The sequence below is a fragment of the Nicrophorus vespilloides genome, unplaced genomic scaffold (genome assembly GCF_001412225.1).
Source record: "Nicrophorus vespilloides isolate i.1.1-1 unplaced genomic scaffold, Nicve_v1.0, whole genome shotgun sequence".
NCBI lineage: Eukaryota > Metazoa > Arthropoda > Insecta > Coleoptera > Silphidae > Nicrophorus > Nicrophorus vespilloides.
Window position 1 is genome coordinate 1 of NW_017095845.1, and position 16,062 is coordinate 16,062.

The 16,062-nt window shown below is 41.4% G+C and overlaps 7 protein-coding genes across 13 annotated transcripts; 2 read left to right on the plus strand and 5 right to left on the minus strand.

Moving 5' to 3' along the window:
* Positions 1-386: 386 nt before the first annotated feature.
* Positions 387-1,845, minus strand: LOC108566554 (odorant receptor 83a-like). The gene is made up of 5 exons (XM_017926507.1): positions 1,623-1,845; positions 1,328-1,562; positions 824-1,268; positions 508-768; positions 387-443 (listed from the first exon to the last, which is right to left on the minus strand). The coding sequence occupies exons 1-5, from the start codon at positions 1,843-1,845 to the stop codon at positions 387-389; spliced, it is 1,221 nt and encodes a 406-aa protein (XP_017781996.1).
* Positions 1,846-3,013: 1,168 nt separating this feature from the next.
* On the plus strand, positions 3,014-4,969 carry LOC108566603 (uncharacterized protein At4g17910-like). 2 transcript variants are annotated; one of them, XM_017926594.1, is made up of 3 exons: positions 3,014-3,086; positions 3,141-3,311; positions 3,574-4,969. In XM_017926594.1, exons 2-3 carry the CDS (start codon positions 3,262-3,264, stop codon positions 4,898-4,900), a joined length of 1,377 nt encoding a protein of 458 aa, XP_017782083.1. In that variant the 5' UTR covers positions 3,014-3,086; positions 3,141-3,261; the 3' UTR covers positions 4,901-4,969. The 2 variants fall into 2 exon arrangements, with proteins under 2 accessions (XP_017782083.1, XP_017782074.1); XM_017926585.1 differs by having other exon boundaries at positions 3,067-3,311.
* On the minus strand, positions 4,867-7,416 carry LOC108566587 (EGF domain-specific O-linked N-acetylglucosamine transferase). Of its 2 annotated transcripts, none has more exons than XM_017926572.1 (4): positions 6,359-7,416; positions 6,128-6,304; positions 5,461-6,067; positions 4,867-5,275 (listed from the first exon to the last, which is right to left on the minus strand). In XM_017926572.1, the coding sequence occupies exons 1-4, from the start codon at positions 6,852-6,854 to the stop codon at positions 4,957-4,959; spliced, it is 1,599 nt and encodes a 532-aa protein (XP_017782061.1). In that variant the 5' UTR covers positions 6,855-7,416; the 3' UTR covers positions 4,867-4,956. The 2 variants fall into 2 exon arrangements, with proteins under 2 accessions (XP_017782061.1, XP_017782053.1); XM_017926564.1 differs by having other exon boundaries at positions 5,461-6,070; positions 6,359-7,414.
* A 288-nt stretch (positions 7,417-7,704) lies between these two features.
* LOC108566638 (heat shock factor-binding protein 1) lies at positions 7,705-8,240 on the plus strand. 2 transcript variants are annotated; one of them, XM_017926638.1, is made up of 2 exons: positions 7,705-7,931; positions 7,996-8,240. In XM_017926638.1, the coding sequence occupies exons 1-2, from the start codon at positions 7,836-7,838 to the stop codon at positions 8,143-8,145; spliced, it is 246 nt and encodes an 81-aa protein (XP_017782127.1). In that variant the 5' UTR covers positions 7,705-7,835; the 3' UTR covers positions 8,146-8,240. The 2 variants fall into 2 exon arrangements, with proteins under 2 accessions (XP_017782127.1, XP_017782120.1); XM_017926631.1 differs by having other exon boundaries at positions 7,709-7,931; positions 7,990-8,240.
* Positions 8,241-8,293: 53 nt separating this feature from the next.
* On the minus strand, positions 8,294-9,984 carry LOC108566615 (protein FAM92A1). 3 transcript variants are annotated; one of them, XM_017926613.1, is made up of 6 exons: positions 9,794-9,984; positions 9,099-9,510; positions 8,825-9,049; positions 8,691-8,723; positions 8,496-8,616; positions 8,294-8,435 (listed from the first exon to the last, which is right to left on the minus strand). In XM_017926613.1, exons 1-6 carry the CDS (start codon positions 9,820-9,822, stop codon positions 8,302-8,304), a joined length of 954 nt encoding a protein of 317 aa, XP_017782102.1. In that variant the 5' UTR covers positions 9,823-9,984; the 3' UTR covers positions 8,294-8,301. The 3 variants fall into 3 exon arrangements, with proteins under 3 accessions (XP_017782102.1, XP_017782095.1, XP_017782109.1); XM_017926606.1 differs by having other exon boundaries at positions 8,487-8,616; XM_017926620.1 differs by lacking the exon at positions 8,691-8,723 and having other exon boundaries at positions 8,487-8,616.
* Positions 9,985-10,609: 625 nt separating this feature from the next.
* Positions 10,610-13,303, minus strand: LOC108566673 (ultraviolet-B receptor UVR8). Its single transcript, XM_017926664.1, has 2 exons — positions 12,539-13,303; positions 10,610-12,285 (listed from the first exon to the last, which is right to left on the minus strand). Exons 1-2 carry the CDS (start codon positions 12,554-12,556, stop codon positions 11,209-11,211), a joined length of 1,095 nt encoding a protein of 364 aa, XP_017782153.1. The 5' UTR covers positions 12,557-13,303; the 3' UTR covers positions 10,610-11,208.
* Positions 13,304-13,526: 223 nt separating this feature from the next.
* On the minus strand, positions 13,527-15,993 carry LOC108566559 (TBC1 domain family member 20). Of its 2 annotated transcripts, XM_017926530.1 has the most exons (8): positions 15,736-15,993; positions 15,557-15,676; positions 15,348-15,497; positions 15,200-15,294; positions 14,952-15,145; positions 14,565-14,891; positions 14,094-14,303; positions 13,527-13,931 (listed from the first exon to the last, which is right to left on the minus strand). In XM_017926530.1, exons 1-8 carry the CDS (start codon positions 15,827-15,829, stop codon positions 13,913-13,915), a joined length of 1,209 nt encoding a protein of 402 aa, XP_017782019.1. In that variant the 5' UTR covers positions 15,830-15,993; the 3' UTR covers positions 13,527-13,912. The 2 variants fall into 2 exon arrangements, with proteins under 2 accessions (XP_017782019.1, XP_017782009.1); XM_017926520.1 differs by lacking the exon at positions 13,527-13,931 and having other exon boundaries at positions 13,969-14,303.
* Positions 15,994-16,062: the final 69 nt, after the last annotated feature.

The window sequence follows — 16,062 nt, forward strand, 5'->3', positions numbered from 1 at the left end:
TTTTTACATTTCAATGATTTACTCGAAAACTATAATACATAGATTGAATCCAAAAAATGCATATGAAAGCTGAATGTTTGGGGAATCCAGCAAGTATTGATGTATTACTGTGGTTTTATCCGTTTGGCTGTAATTCGTGTTCAAAATTTAAAAAATGCTCGAAAAAGCAGTGTTTTTACATTTTATTGATTTTCTCGAAAACTATAATACATAGATTGAATCCAAAAGATGCATATGAAAGCTGAATGTAGCAGTATAGATACATTCCTGTGCTCATATCCATATTGCTGTAATGCGCGTTCCTTTTATGAAAGGGACGGAGGCGTAGTAACTTCAAGTTTGGAAACCACTGCATTAATGAGATAGTAAACTACAGTTAAAGTAATTTATTTCAATTGCATCTGCCTGAGGACGGTGAAGGACGAGAAGGCTTTCTTCATGAACTGTAATCATTTATTTAATGTAATTAATTATTACGATCAAGTTGCAATTGGTTTGATTGGTTACCTCGAGGAAAGTGTCGTTTGCCAATGGTAGGATCTTTCCGGCGACGATCCTCACCGGTCTTTTCATGCGCATCAAGACTATGTGGTAGTTCTGCAGGAAACTCTTGTTGTTCACGACGTACCAAGGGACGGTGTACAGGGCGAGTCTCATCTCTTCGACGCTGGTGGAGAGCTGCTGCCCGAAATAGCAAAGCAAATAGATTTGCAGAACGCTGCCCAGACAGTACTGGCTTAGTCCCAAGTACAAACTGGTGTCGGATGTCTGAAGAAGAAAAAAAACGATCGAGGAGTTGTTTAAGCGATTTGAGTTAATTTACGGCGACGAAGACGTAGAGCGTGAAGATCATGTAGATGTAATTGAAGTACACTTCGATGACGAGGTTGGGCGAGACGAATCTCTGGTAAGCGGTGAAGAGATTCAACAGCTTCTGATGTTGTTCGATGCAACCGTTGAAGTTCTGCCGGAGACGACGTTGGAATTTGCTAGAGCGAACGATTGCATCGACGTTCATATCTAAATCTTCGAGCTGCTTCTGTGAGCAGCCGCAAGCGCGAAAAGCGTCTTCGACGGTGCTCGCAAAGTCTGCGGCCAGGATGCGAAACTGCTCGGCCGAGAGAACCATGAAGCACATGCTCAGCAGATCCAGATTGGAGAACGAGATGACCATGTTCAGCTGCGACATGGTCTGCAGGAAAATTGTTATCTGGTACGCTGGAGTCGTCTTCCAATCGTAGAACGTCCACACGGGTAGCACCATCTCCCTGCACAACATTACTTAAAAACTATACTTATCATTATTCATTGCGCTATTTATTTAAACCTTTCAGGATTCAGAACGACGGCTACGGCCATCATAAGCCCGGCGAAGATCACGAAGGCCGTCCACACCGTGAAGAACCTCTCGCACCATCTGTACGTGGCCTCCATGGTTACGGGTCGATTGGCCAGTTTGGTGCCGGGCTGAAACTCTTCTCGAATCTTTTGGATCAGCTTCTCGGCGGTGTCCAAGTTCAAGATGAAATGCATCGTTCTGATCGAGATGCTCGCAAAAAGACCTGCAAAAGAAGCAAAAAAATCCAGTCTTGCACTCAGTTTAAATATCTAAATTAATAAACCTAAGTGCATAAAGCTGATGCTTATGTACGTCATATCCTGTTTGCTCTCGTTCAGCGCGATCTCCAAGATCAGGTAGAAAACCGTGCTCAGCAGCGAATAGTACCAGATCGTACGCCAACAATAGTACAAGAGAGTTTGCAACCAATTCCATCGGGCATCAGTTTTGTACATCGACATTAACTTCAAAATAACCACGTTCTTCTTCAGATACTCGTACTGCATCTTCGATGTCCGAAAAGACTTCACTCCTCCACGATTCGTTCACATTTTATACTGACCCAACGTCGCCAATTAAAGGTAATTACAAGAAAGTTTGCGCGATCAACTACCATCTATCGTCCCACATTTCAATTATTCATCCCGAACAAATTTGTCACCTCAATTACACGACCAATTAAACTCTAAACTGTTCGTCCAGTGCAATTATCAGAATTTGATCGTCCAACCAAAGAAAATCAAATATTCATTCCCCGTACTTACACAAACATTTAACAAACAGTTCACCTATATTATAAATGCTCAAATTAACAAAGCAATAAAATCCAATTATCTAATAAATGATATATAATTCAATGTAGTTGTTAATAAAAAAAAAATCTTAATTAACTAATAACAATCAATGTAAAGTCAAATTATAGATATCTTAAGAATAAATTGCGTCCAAAAGATTACAAGATATACAAGCAATTTGAATGTTTGCAGTTTATGAAGTAAAACTAATTCAAACTTTTAAATTTCTCAAAGAAAATAACAGTTTACCAACCTGATTCGATCATTCATTCTTAGCTTTTCCTAAGAATTTTCTTTAAATTAAATGATGGCATTTCCTATTTCAAGTTTAACAATCAGATTTTTGTATGAAAATCATTGAAAATTAATTGTTTCATGAATTGCAAATTCTTATTATTTGCAATTGGTAGACTTGATTAAAGTGAATTCATTATGTTATTAGTGCATTTGTTTTATTTGTATAATAATTGGAATTATATAAATTAATAAAAAAAAAATCTTAATTAACGAATAACAATCAATGTAAAGTCAAATTATAGATATCTTAAGAATAAACTGCGTCCAAAAGAATACAAGATATTAACCGTTAATTGCAATTTGAATGTTTGCAGTTTATGAAGTAAAACTAATTCAAACTTTTAAATTTCTCAAAGAAAATAACAGTTTACCAACCTGATTCGATCATTCATTCTTAGCTTTTCCTAAGAATTTTCTTTAAATTAAATGATGGCATTTCGTATTTAAACCTTAACAATTAGATTTTTGTATGAAAATCATTGAAAATTATTGCTTCGTGAATTGCAAATTCTTATTATTTGCAGTTGGTAGTCTTGATTAAAGTGAATCATTATGTTATTAGTGCATTTGTTTTATTTGTATAATAATTGGAATTATATAAATTTCTAATATAATTCAAGATAAAAGCGTCGGTTTGTTGCATTGGTCTTGATTTGGTAAGCGGTTTTAGTCGTTTTGTATAATTTGTTTGTAAAGTTTTTAGGTTAAAGGATCATTGTTGATGATGGAAATTTCAAATTTTTTTGCGTTACCATGAGCAAAGCCTTCTGAGTTATATCATCGTTGTGCAAGTAAAATGTTAGCTGTATGTAAATAGAGGATATTTTGAAGATGAAGAATTATCAAGTTTGTTTCGCTGAAGACATCTTCCTGACAAATTGGTGAGTAATAATTGCTGAATTATTTATATTTATCTATTGTATCATAATTGTAAATAAGGTCATCCAAAATGAGAGCATAGTTTATTTTTATCATCAATCTCTGATCACCGAATGTATGCTGGAACTAGATAAGATAAGATACTCTTGTATTGATTTTGGATGATGTTTAGTTTAGTTTATTTGCACAATGTGAGCTCAGCTTAACTAACAGTGGATTAACTAACCGACACTCATTGCTTGTTATTATTACCAAATGTTGCAGGTCAACAATACCCCATTGGGATCACGCACATGATGCCCTGGAAACGCTCTCGGTCATCCTGCCATCGTTCCTGCTCACATACATCTCTGTCAATGTGTCATCTGCTCTGTTCTCGAGGAAGGATTACGTGAAGAGATTTGTGCTGGATTTGTTTGCAATCACTCTGCCGGTGATCTTAATGACAACAGTGCTGTTCCCTTACGTGGATAAAGTCAGTCTGGGATTGGCCCTGCTCAGTGTGGGGCTGTGCTTTGGTACGAGGGGCATGATCAATGCCTTTCGAGAGGTTGTGAAGGATGATGGGTCGGATTTGGGGAGGAAGAGTTTCGTGACGAACGCGAGATCTACGATAAACGTGCTGACCGCCGTCGCCATACTTGGAATTGATTTCAAGCTGTTTCCGAATCAGTTCCACAAGACGAAAAAGTATGGAATCAGCTTGATGGATGTGGGTGTCGGACTGTACGTGTACGCGAACGGGATCGTCGCGCCGGAGATTCGCGGTCACAAGGGGACTTTGCTGAAGACGATCTTGAACGTGTTACCTTTGCTGGTGATTGGGGTGCTGAGGTTCGTGATCACGCACGAGATTGATTACCATGTGAGCGTTACCGAGTACGGGGTGCATTGGAACTTCTTCATCACGCTGGCGGTGACAAAGCTAGTAAGTGCGCTGATCATGTTACCTATTAGGAATAGTTTCACGAGTTGCGCGATTTTGGGATTCGCGGTGCTGGGGCTCCACCAGGCCGGTCTCTACTGGGTTTTAGAGGATTGGGTTTTCAGTGGAGCGGCGCGCAGTAATTTTCTGGAAGCGAACCGGGAAGGTGTGGTGTCTTCGATAGGATACGTCGGGTTGTACTTTCTTTCGGTCGCGTTCGGGTTCGTCCTGCACGGCAGGAATAAACAGAAGACTAGGCTTTTGGGTGAGCTGTTTAGTTGCGTTTTATTCGTGGCGGTCTGCACTGTTTTGTTACACTCTTGGTTCAACATTTCGCGGTGCCTGGCGAACAGCACCTACTGCCTCTGGGTCCTCTTCATCGGCGTCCTCATGACGACCCTCTACTACTTCCTCGAGAACTTCTTACGTTTCTTCTACACCAACGTCGAGAACGTCATCCACGTGCCGTTCATCTTCGACGCCATCAACTACAACGGCCTCACGTTCTTCCTCGTCGCCAACCTCCTCACCGGATTCGTCAACATCGTATTCAAAACCAAGAGCATCACCGACCCCTACAGCTTGTTAATACTGACTATTTATATGACGGTGACGAATTTCGTCGTCTGTCTGTTACACGTTAAAAAAATAAAACTAAAATTATAAAGAGTATAAAGTTATCACAAGTTAATAAGAGATTCGAGATTTGTTAATGGCACACTTCAGAGTTCGTCTCTTAAGTCGAAATCGTACGATTCGTCGTACTCTATCGGTTCCGCGCTGCCGACGCTGCTGTACTCCACGCCCTCCAAACTCTCCACGAATCCGGGATGCTTCTTCACGTAATCTGCAGCTTTGGCGACCAATCGCGCGAACTCGTCCACGTCGAACGAGTAATTGGTGAATTTCGCGTGCGCCCCGCCCTCCGGGTGCGTCCCTTCGTCCTCGGCGAACAACTTCGAGTCGTCCTCCCAGGTCACGTACTTCAAGCCGCGCAATCTCGTCAGATCCATGTAACAATTGGCATCCTCACAATTGTACCTGCAATTTCGTAAACAACATTATTATATATATATAGAATGTTTGCTTTCATTTCAATCTAGATTCATCAAAGCACGAAATTATAAAAAAAAAAATAATTCAGATCATTTTTTATAATTATTTTTCCTTCCATGTCCCGATTTAGATGATTCTAGATTGTCTGAATCTCAATATGTATATATTACAATTCGAAAACTGCGGCCCAATCGGGTAAGAAGAGGGCGTGCGTTAGTCCCGCCCCATGGATACCAATGAGGACATCCGAATTTTTGATCACTTCCAGCTGCTTCTTGAAGCTGATCTCCTTGTTGAACACGACCCTCTCCACCGAATACTCTTCATTCCTCTCTAACGCCTCCACCAATTCCGCTTCGTTCAATATTTTCCTATACTTCGTGTCTCTGGACAGCAGCGTGATCTTGACTTTAGCGTCGGTTCGCTTAACCTGCGGAATTCTTAATCTGTGCAGCACGTGCTTCGAGAACGCGTTAAACAGACCGCTGTTCTGACACCCGTAAATGATGGGCGTGTTGTAGTACAACCCGAAGATCATACGTGGCAGTAACGGAAATATGATGTTCTTGAAGCACACCGTTCTTCCGCGGAAAGTCTTCAGATCCCAAATGGGGTTCTCGGTGAAAGCCTCGAAGGTTGCCTCGAACGCTGATTGATAGTTGAACGTCTCCCAGACGAGTATGTGGATGTCCGTGGAGAAGGCACCGGCTTCTGTCGCGTTCAAGTGCTGCGACGCGTACAGATTGAAGAAGTCACAGAAATGATGGTACATGTTGACTACTGGAACGAAACGGAATGGAGCGTGCAGCCGGAGTCTGGATGCAAAGAACTACTCACTTGCGTCGATCTTCATGATGAACGTCGGTTTCTCAATTACCACGTCGCAGCTGCCTTCCACTATGGGCCTCTCGTTCAATCTCGTGAAGAACCGCATCTCTGGCGCCCAACTTTGCAGAGGGCTCATATGATCCAAATTCTCGTTCAAACGTTCCTGATACAAATCGCAGTAACCACCTACAAGAAAACATCTCTTCAATAAAAGAACAAAAATGAACGGAGTGAGATTACCAATTTCGCCCATCTTCAGCACGTCCATTTTATAACGCAAAGGTTCGTCGCGCTGCGCCAACGCCGTGAAGTTCATCATCAAATTTCTTCCTCTGCAGAACCTCAGATGCTCAGAGCATTCCAGAGAGCTGTCATCGGGAAACATTGGCTCACACAGAACCATCATCTCCTTCATCTGCTGCTTCACGTACCCGAAATCAGCCTGCGTGTCGAACGTCCTCCCCTGATCCGCCTTCGTCTTGACCCAACCCCTATGGTCCCCCGGACACTCTGGTCTCAAGTACTTCCTCTCCTCTTCACACTTATCCTCGTAGCCCCAACATTTTGTCTCCTCAACGTAATCCTTGTAAGGACAATCCTCATCCTCGAGACACTCATCTCTCAGGGCTTCGTTGTTCGAGAAGAACGCGCTCAGATGTTCAGACGGAAGATTGATGGAGGCGTAATCGGCGCCGGACGCAGCGACCAAACACAACACGAAAAGAGATTCGAACATCGTGTTTACAATAATCTAAACTAAAAGCGCTACAAGTTTTACGGATCACATCTAAGAGTTTCCTGCAGGAATACCGAGCGTTCACTTCATATGTTCCATGTTTAAGGTTAAGGAAAACACCGTAAACGGTTTCGAATACATTAGCGATGAATGAATGAATAGATGATGAGGCGAAGAAGTGAATGGATCCGCTTGACCTTTTTCCGAATACTTTTTATAAATAATTATTACATAATAACGGAGGATTGCGTAACTAGAGGCATCATCGATTCGTGAAGAAACATCATTTCTTTTTGGTGTTTCAAATTGCCTTGGACACGCTACCAATAGATAGCATAATTCATCATTATCTTTGGTACCAGCTCACGAAGCGCATCGAATTTCGATCAAACTTTGTCCATAAAAGCTTCGTTGCCGCTTCCAAAATATCCTTATACGCAAACAGATGATTCATTTACGAAAAGTATGCTAATTCAAACAGAATATGTATATTATTATTATTACTCATCCGCTCTTTACGCAATCCACCTGTTATATAAACGGGGAAAGTATGCAACCAAACTTTCATCAAAGACCATTGTTTTCAAATTTGGTTTAAAATGGCAACCATTTACATTTTCTCTTAATTATAATTAAACGACGATGCTCATTAATTAATTACATATAATAAATAATTCATTTTTCTGGTACAAGTTATGCAACACAATGTTCATTGATAATACTATATGTTAAATTAAACTTAATCTAAACTGTATATAGTTTAGGTAAACTGTATAATAAACTTATTGTACTTAAGACTAGCAGTGGGAATCTAAAAGGGATGCAAAGTTTGTGAAATAGAACTGGCAACGTTGTTTGTTAGTTTCTCCCCCCACCACCAATATTTACACATCTGATATTTCCTGAAAAAACAAAAGGTGTATTTCAGGGGGTGGTAAACTAACTGAAACTAACTTTCACTCACTGTGGTTCCGTTGTGAGATGGTTGATAATAAAGTAGAGATGAGCGACGACGGTGAAAACTTCGTGACCGCCACCACGAACGATCCGAAGAACGTTCAAGAGCTAACCCAATATGTGAGTAGATGCTACAGATTCACGTTTATTTTTTTTTACTAATTGGGTGGTGTTTCAGGTGCAGACTCTGCTGCAAACAATACAGGAGAAGTTCCAGAACATGTCGGATCAGATATTGAATAGGATCGATGAGATGGGCACACGCATAGATGATCTGGAGAAGAACATCGGAGACCTGATGACTCAGGCCGGAGTTGAGGGTGCAGAGAAGTGAGAACAGAACACACTTAACATATTCACATCCAAAAAATTTATGTTCGCAAGTGAACATACAATGTAAGCCACCTTAGACATATTTATAATTTATATTTGTACATTTTATGTTGTTTATTAAAAAAAAAAAAAACGAAACAAACTGTAATGATAAAGACTATTTCGTGTATTGCTTGGCGATGAACGGATCCTCGTCCTCTTCGCTCTCCACTGAATCGCTTTCCGAATCCTCCCTGTTCACCTCATTCTCGCTCCTTGACAAATGCCTTTTCGATGCTAGACTTTGTTGACCTGAAGCAGGTTAAGATTTAGTGGAAATCGGAACAGTTTTCGATGCATTACCATTAATACCAGCGGATTTCTTTCTAGGCGTTGAGAAGATCGAGCTGAGAGAACCCAAAGAGCGGTTGCGGTGGCTCTTTTTGCCGGAATGCGGGATCGTGTCAGGTAAACGCAAAGACTTCTTGAACTCCTAAAAAACCAACGCAAAAGCAATTAACGTAACGCTCCACCCATTGTTATTTCCGTGAACCAATCAGAGTTTACCGATTCCATTTCTCCGGTTATTTTAAGAAAGTCCTGATAATAACAACAAATCAAGTTAACAATCAATCAGTCTGCGACGCCCACTTAATGTGTGTACGTGTACGTTCATTGGATGAATTCTATAGAACAACTACCTCTAGATCAGATTGCTCGTCGATCCTATAGATCTCGTTGTAGGCTTCGGTGAGCAGTTCTAAGACTTTCGCGTGGTACCCGAGCTCGGTGGAAACGAAATCCAACAGGATTGCCTTGACGTCGTGCAATTTTTGCCGCTCGAACGTTGTGATTTCCTCCTCCAAACCGTGCATGGTCTTGATGACTTCCGAAGTCGCTTGCACTAGCTCAGTTTCCGCTTGCACCTGACAAACAAGGCTTAAGATTTTCAGTTTATTAAGATCTTAAACTTACGATCTGTTGTCGATTCCTCGGGTTCTTATCGCGCACCTTATCCAGCGCCTTCTTTCGCGCCACCTCCTTGTCCCTCACCACGAAGATCTGTTTGACCTCATCCTTGGCATTCTTGCAGATGCCCTCGTACTGCGCCAGCTCCGCCACGATCTTCGTTTCTATGTTCTGGACGCGCTTATCGCCGTATCCTCCTGCTGCGCTCAGAATATCCGAAAACTTGGACAACCCTTGACTCAGACTCTTGTTGATGTCTTCGGATTCGGAGTACGCTAGAACCGCGTTGGCCAGTTCGTCGTTTTTATCGCGGAGACGGGCGGCCTTTCGCGAATACGCGCCGAACCCTTGGCTGAGACAAGCGACATTCCTTTCCACTGAGGCAATCCTGTCTTGAATGAATTTCGCCTCCTGCTCGCTAACAAACAAACAAAAACAAGAACTACAACATAAATAATATATGGAGAAGCGCGCTTCTTGTTGCGTGCTGCTAACATTATCAATAACTAAATCGGGTCAGAGGATATCGAGTGGCCTTTGCACGCAATAAACAACAATTGCAGAGGAAAAAAGGTGAAGCGAAATCCGCGACGCGATGGAATTCGCATTTTCGCGCACAAGTTATCGTTTTCAATTAACAGACTGGCTTCTATTGCCGTTCAATTAGAGAGCGCGCGCTTCGCGTAATAGAAATAACTCACCTGTTAATGTTCTTCATGCGGTTCAACATTTTTCGAAATGTCAACGTGCTGCTGTTGCTACGATACAAACAAAAATAGCAGCTGCCTCTGACGCGAATCGATTGTTTACATAACTAGGCGACGAGGGTGCATTCTTCTGTTTCACACAGTTTACGCCCACTCTGCATTGCCCGATGATACTTTTGTTATTGTTGTTGTTTCATAATTTTAATAAAAAAAAAAAGACATTTATATATATTCTTACATGCAAAATAAATAAAAAAAATCGTTTACTTTACATAAATTATAATTACATAATCCAAACTTTACAAAATTCTGAATGATTTAATTAATATATATATTTTTGCTATTTCATTATCTAATCTACAGGTGGATTCAATTCAATCAATCAATTCGAAATTCATAACATTTTTTATATAATTTAATTTGACCTAATTAACATTTCTTTCTTTTTTTTCTTCGACTATTACATTTAATTTAGTGTTATGAACATATTGTTATTATACAGAATTTACAAAATCAATTTGAAGTAAATTATGAGTGCACAATAAAAACGAAACTTTGTCTTTCGTTATATATCTCTACTTGTAAACTTTTCTAAACCATTATTATAATTATATTAAAAATTTGTAGTTTGTTATGCAGATCGGAAAAACGATTAGATGATTATAATAGTAGTAAGGCTGAAAAAACAGGTGTCTTGTAAAGTGGATGTGTGTGTGTCTGGGTTTAAGAACGATGGGAAATTGGGTCAAAGATTGCGTTGCTTTTGCGGTGGTCGCCTCGTAGAAATTGATTGCTCGCTTGTTTTGTTTGTTGTTTTTACCTTATCTTTATTTTACGTCCTGTATATAGATAGATGTATTTTTATAATTCGTATGCCAATTGTATTTATGTATATATACATATAAGAATTGCTAGAAACACCCGCTCGTATATATATATATAGAAATATTTATGTATGTACATGCATCACATTAAGTAATAATTCACCCCCGCACTCGCGCGTTTTTCGATTGTCTTTTTTTCTATGTGTACGTGTGTGTGTGTGTTTGTAAGATGATGTTGGTGTTTGCTTGCTGTTGAATCGTACGTTGTTGTTGTTATCTAATTGGAGATGTATTTTCATGTGTTTTGTGTCCATCCATCATTAATCTTTGCTTGTGCTTCTTGCTCGTCCTTATGTCTTTCCCAGCCTCCTTCTTTTCCTTTCTTGCTGTTACAGTTATTGCAATTTGCCAGAATTGTGTGTGTTTATATATGTGTGTGTTCGAATCGAATAACATATGTACATGTATCATATTTTATTATAAAAATACAGAATACACTAATTAAATCATTATAAAAATACTTAATAATATGAACATGAAAATATCGTAATTAAGATAATAAAGTAGATGAATAGAATGTTTTCGTTATTCGACGATCGCGAACGAATGACCTATACATGCGAAGGCGAGCTTGACCTTTTTATTGGCTAGGATTTGTTTGGGCTTGAAGACGTTGTCGGTGTCGTCGGTGCCGCAGTTACCGTGCTCGTTCCAGCCCCAAGTGAAGAGCTTACCGTCCTTGCTGACGGCGAGATTGTGCTCGGAGCCGCAGCTCAGCTGCACCACGTCACGGAACGCCGGTATCTTCTCCGGTTTATGGGAGACGGCATGCTGAGCGCCGAGCTGACCGTACGAGTTGCGACCCCAGGTGTACACCTCGCCGGAGCTCGTGAGGGCCGCCGTGTGCGTCCAACCAGCGGCCACCTGCTCCAACGACTCGTCGCTGAAGATCTCGGTGGGCACGAAGATGTTCGCCTTCGCCGAATCCAGTCCCAGTTGACCGTGCTTGTTCTCGCCCCAGGTCAAGACGGTGCCGTCGCTCTTCAGACAGACCGTGTGGTTCTGTCCAGCCGCTATCGACTTGACGCCCTCCAGATCGGGCACCTTCGATATACTCATGTACCCATCATCATTGTAATCGTCACCTATGCCCAGTTGGCCCTTGCTGCCGGTGCCTGCCACCAGCATCGCGTCCTCCTTCGTGATCATCGCCATGTGTCGCAGACCGCAGCTCACCCTCGTGAAGCCGGTCGCGAGCTTCTGGGAGACGTGAAGGCGCGACGGGATTCCCGTGCAGGTGATGCTCTTCGAAAGGCCGAGCTGCAGGTAGGCGTTGTTGCCCCACACGAAGAGCTTGCCGCAGGCGGTCAGCGCCGAACTAAAGTCCCATCCACACGACACGTGCACTATTTTGAATCCGGCGAGGATCTCGATCTGCTCGAACTTCAGGGTATCATCGGACAGACCCAGCTGTCCCTTCATGTTCCATCCGCAGCAGTACACATGCCCATTGTTGTCCAGCACCAAGGTGTGTCCGGCGCCCCCGGATATCTCCACAATGTTCTCCGCTCTCAGTCCAGTGCCCTCCAGGTGCACCTCCCTCGGCTCCAGCTGTGCATCTGCCTTCACACCCAATCCCAGTTGTCCGTAACTGTTTGCACCCTGCAATCAATCAAACATCCAAAAAACCAATTAAAAAAAAACAATAAATAAATAAAAAACAAACAAAAAATCAACATTGCAACTCATTTATATCAGAATGCGTCTCTTTCATCAAACTCACGCACACACAGCCATATGCAAACACACACACACACATACATGCATAAACTGTACGCGCTTGGTCGAGAATTTCAGATGCATCCGATGCAATAGTCGCGCGATGCTTCAATTAATTGTAGAACAGCGTACTCACCCATGCATATAATGGCATATTGCAGATTTGTTTCTGATAAAAGTCTGGCCTTATATCTGAAGTGAAATATGGAGCTTGCTAACACGCGTCCTTTCTTTTTCGGAAATATTGAGGTTAGGATCTTCTCAAATGTCAGCTGTTTTTCTACTTCTACCACTACAACAACACAACAATCCGCCGTTCGATTGCTTGCAACGACGCAATTCCATTAATTAAATCCCACTTCCTAAAACCAAATCCCGATTCAGATCGATTCACTTTTTATCGGATTATTATTATCTGTCTCCAATTGAATCCACGAATCGGAACAGCAACGGAACTGGACGGAATTGAAAGAGGAAAGGCAGAAGGAAGGAAAAAAAAAACTGAAAAAAAAAATACGCGCAACGAAACAAATGATACAATCGACGCAACGGTTCCGTGTAAATCAGGAATTGCACATTTATCGAACGGTGCAAATGTTTGATTACAGCAGGATCGAATTGTATCAGTTTTCCGGTTTTTTTTTTAGTTTTTTTTTCTTTCGGGGTCCACTTTCGACGGTCGTTTACTTCCAAAGACTACTGCTCGATATATTTCTTGATGTTCTTGCACTAGATTGCATCGGATCCGCGCGCGCGAGACGACGACCACGGAACACTCACTTGAAGTTAGCACCGAAATGAGTCCTCGGAAAACTCATCGCCGATTCTCCCCCTGATCGAATCGTAGGACTTTAAACCCTTCAAAACGCATCGCCCGGCTCCTCTTTTTATAGGAAAATTAGTCAGAGCTGGAAAATGCACGCGACTTGCAACCCAACTAACACAGCTAATACACGGGTTGCCTACATCAGACTCATTTAAATTCCCGTTATTCTATTGAAAGGGTTAATTGTTGTAATCTTATAACAACAGATTATTATTAAGTTCATACGTAACAAAAGTTGCAGAAAATTAATAAATACAATCATATATCATTTATATATATATTGAGTTTATTTCTTATATTATACATATCACCAATAAATTATATTTATACACATATAGTTGACTTAAATCAATGTTAATTCAGTAATTGAAACACCGATTTTGTCGAGTGTTTAGCAATTACGAAATAATTTTGAAGACGTACTAAATAATAAATGCCTCCTCATCAAGATCCGCACTTGCGAAAATGATACATAATAATTGTAATGATAATAATTAAAGCCATTCTAGACGACAACGAATTACATGAACAAATAATAAAAAAAAAACAACAACAACAACGTCGTTCATCTCTCATATTTTTCCACCTTCTTTTTGGTACTGAAGCTCTCCTCACTTAAGCTTAGAAACTAGTATAAAATCGGTTATGCATCATTGTTTTTACATCTACCGAAATTGGTAAATGTCAGGAATTCCAAAAACCCCTGAAACAAGTGCATTCGTAAAAAAATATATACTTCTCGTTGTAGATTTGGTTATATTAATTATTGTTTTTTTTTCTTTCTTCTTCTTGTTCTCTTGTGTTCGTGCGAAATGTATCTTATTGTCGTTCTTGGTTCCGATAATCGGTAAACAATTGGATGTACCTGTGCAGGAGGTTGTTGTTGTCGTCGGCGGCGCGGAAGTAGGCGTACAGCCCGAATAATACTGTCGCAGCGACGAACGCGAGGCCGTAACGGTTGCGGTAGTGCAGGAACAACCAATCGGGGATGCAGCCGTAGACACGCCTCCACACCGTCTTGTTCTTGTTGAGGCGGCTCCTGACGCGACGCTCCTCCCTCTTCTGACGCTCCGCCCTGCAAACAGAGGCGAGGTGGTGAAGAGCAAAAAACGCGTCACTGACGAGAGATTCATTTATTGGAAAGCTCACACAGACTCACACGATATTTACAAGAGTGCGAATGAGATTGCAAAATAAAACGAGTTTTTAAAGCGTGAATTATAATGCGGATTTTGTTAAATTTAATTTTTTGATCTTTTTTAGTTGCTTGCGAAGAAGCTTTTTCATGAGCAGTGGCAGTTTACGGAAAGCGATTATTAAATCATTGAATACGTACTCTCGTTTGACGCGGATCTTGACCTCCGATTCGAGCTTCTCCGGAGGATACTTAACGTACAGCTTGGAGGCACGCCTCAGCACCGCCTCGAAATCCATATCGTCGGGGATTATCGATAGCAGACAATGGATTAGGGCCATATCGCATCCTGTTTCTAGAACCTCCTCCCGTCTGTGTATCACCAATGACGCGGCGGCGTAAATTGGCATTAGGGGCGGAGACGCGAGGAAGAAGTCGTACAGTCGGACGACATCGCTGTACCGTTTCAGCGAGTGCCCGAACCACGTCAAGTACCAAGGTAAGGCGAATATCGTGCCCAGCATTGCTCTGCAAGTATTACAAATACAATTAGAACATACATTTACACACATGATTCGATCAATTTACCCATCCATAACCTTGTACAAATCCTTATCCACCTTCTGTATCAGCGGGTAAATGTACGACAACCTGTACGACGTCTTTTCCATCGTGGCCTCCATACACTCATGCAAATGATCCGTGCTGAGCCTCTCCATAATTCTAAACGAGACAGTCTCACCAACAACCAGCAAGAAAGTGATTGCCACATCATGATAACCCTTAAAAACATCACAATTGTAAAAAAATCACAATTTAACACGACTGAAACTCACCTGATAATATCTGAGATGTGGATATTTCATAATAACTCTTAGTATTAACACAGTCAATTGATCTTGCAAAGCTAACCTCTGTTTATAAGGAATGCCTATCGTGCGAGTTTTTAATTAATACGAAACCAACAACAACAACAATATTTACCTGGAGGAAATCTCTTCAGCGATCTGTTCACATCCAACACCACCTGATTGTATTCACAATGATTGATCAGATCACTCAGCAGAGGCACTTTCTCTGAATCTGTTGGATCAACTTCCAGCAGAAGTGGCCAAATCTCTCTCCGCAAATCATCTAAAAAAAAAACAAATAACGTAAACACAATTCTCACAATTAATAGTATTTACACGTACCATTGACTAATCCGTGCTCCTCGAGAGCCAACCTCTGCCAAGTCTGCAGATTGCTGTTGCCATCTGCTAGGGCCTCCGCGATCCTCTCACGTTTCAGCCTCTCCCCATCACTTTCGATCACTGCCAAATCAACACACAATCAACCTTTGTAACGCACAGATTCGCGATACGAAACTTACCTTCGTCGAACTTGAGTTCGCTCCTCGTATCCTCCTCGCAGTCCGAGATGTTTACGTCCTCGAACACATCGAAACTTTCCACTTCTTCGTCCATCTTCTCGGCCTCCTATAAATATCACGCACTCAAACCGCTTATTTCGCCGCTAAACTGCTAATAATGAAAACATCACCCTCCCTTCGCTCGCAAAAACACAACACTAACATGTAAATAACCTACTGTCAGTTCCAGTCAGTTCTGCCAAATCAATAATCGCGTTGATTGATGGCGCGTCCGGTAGTTCAAAAGTTACAGACGATCACGTCCCGCATTTATTTAGAATACACTCG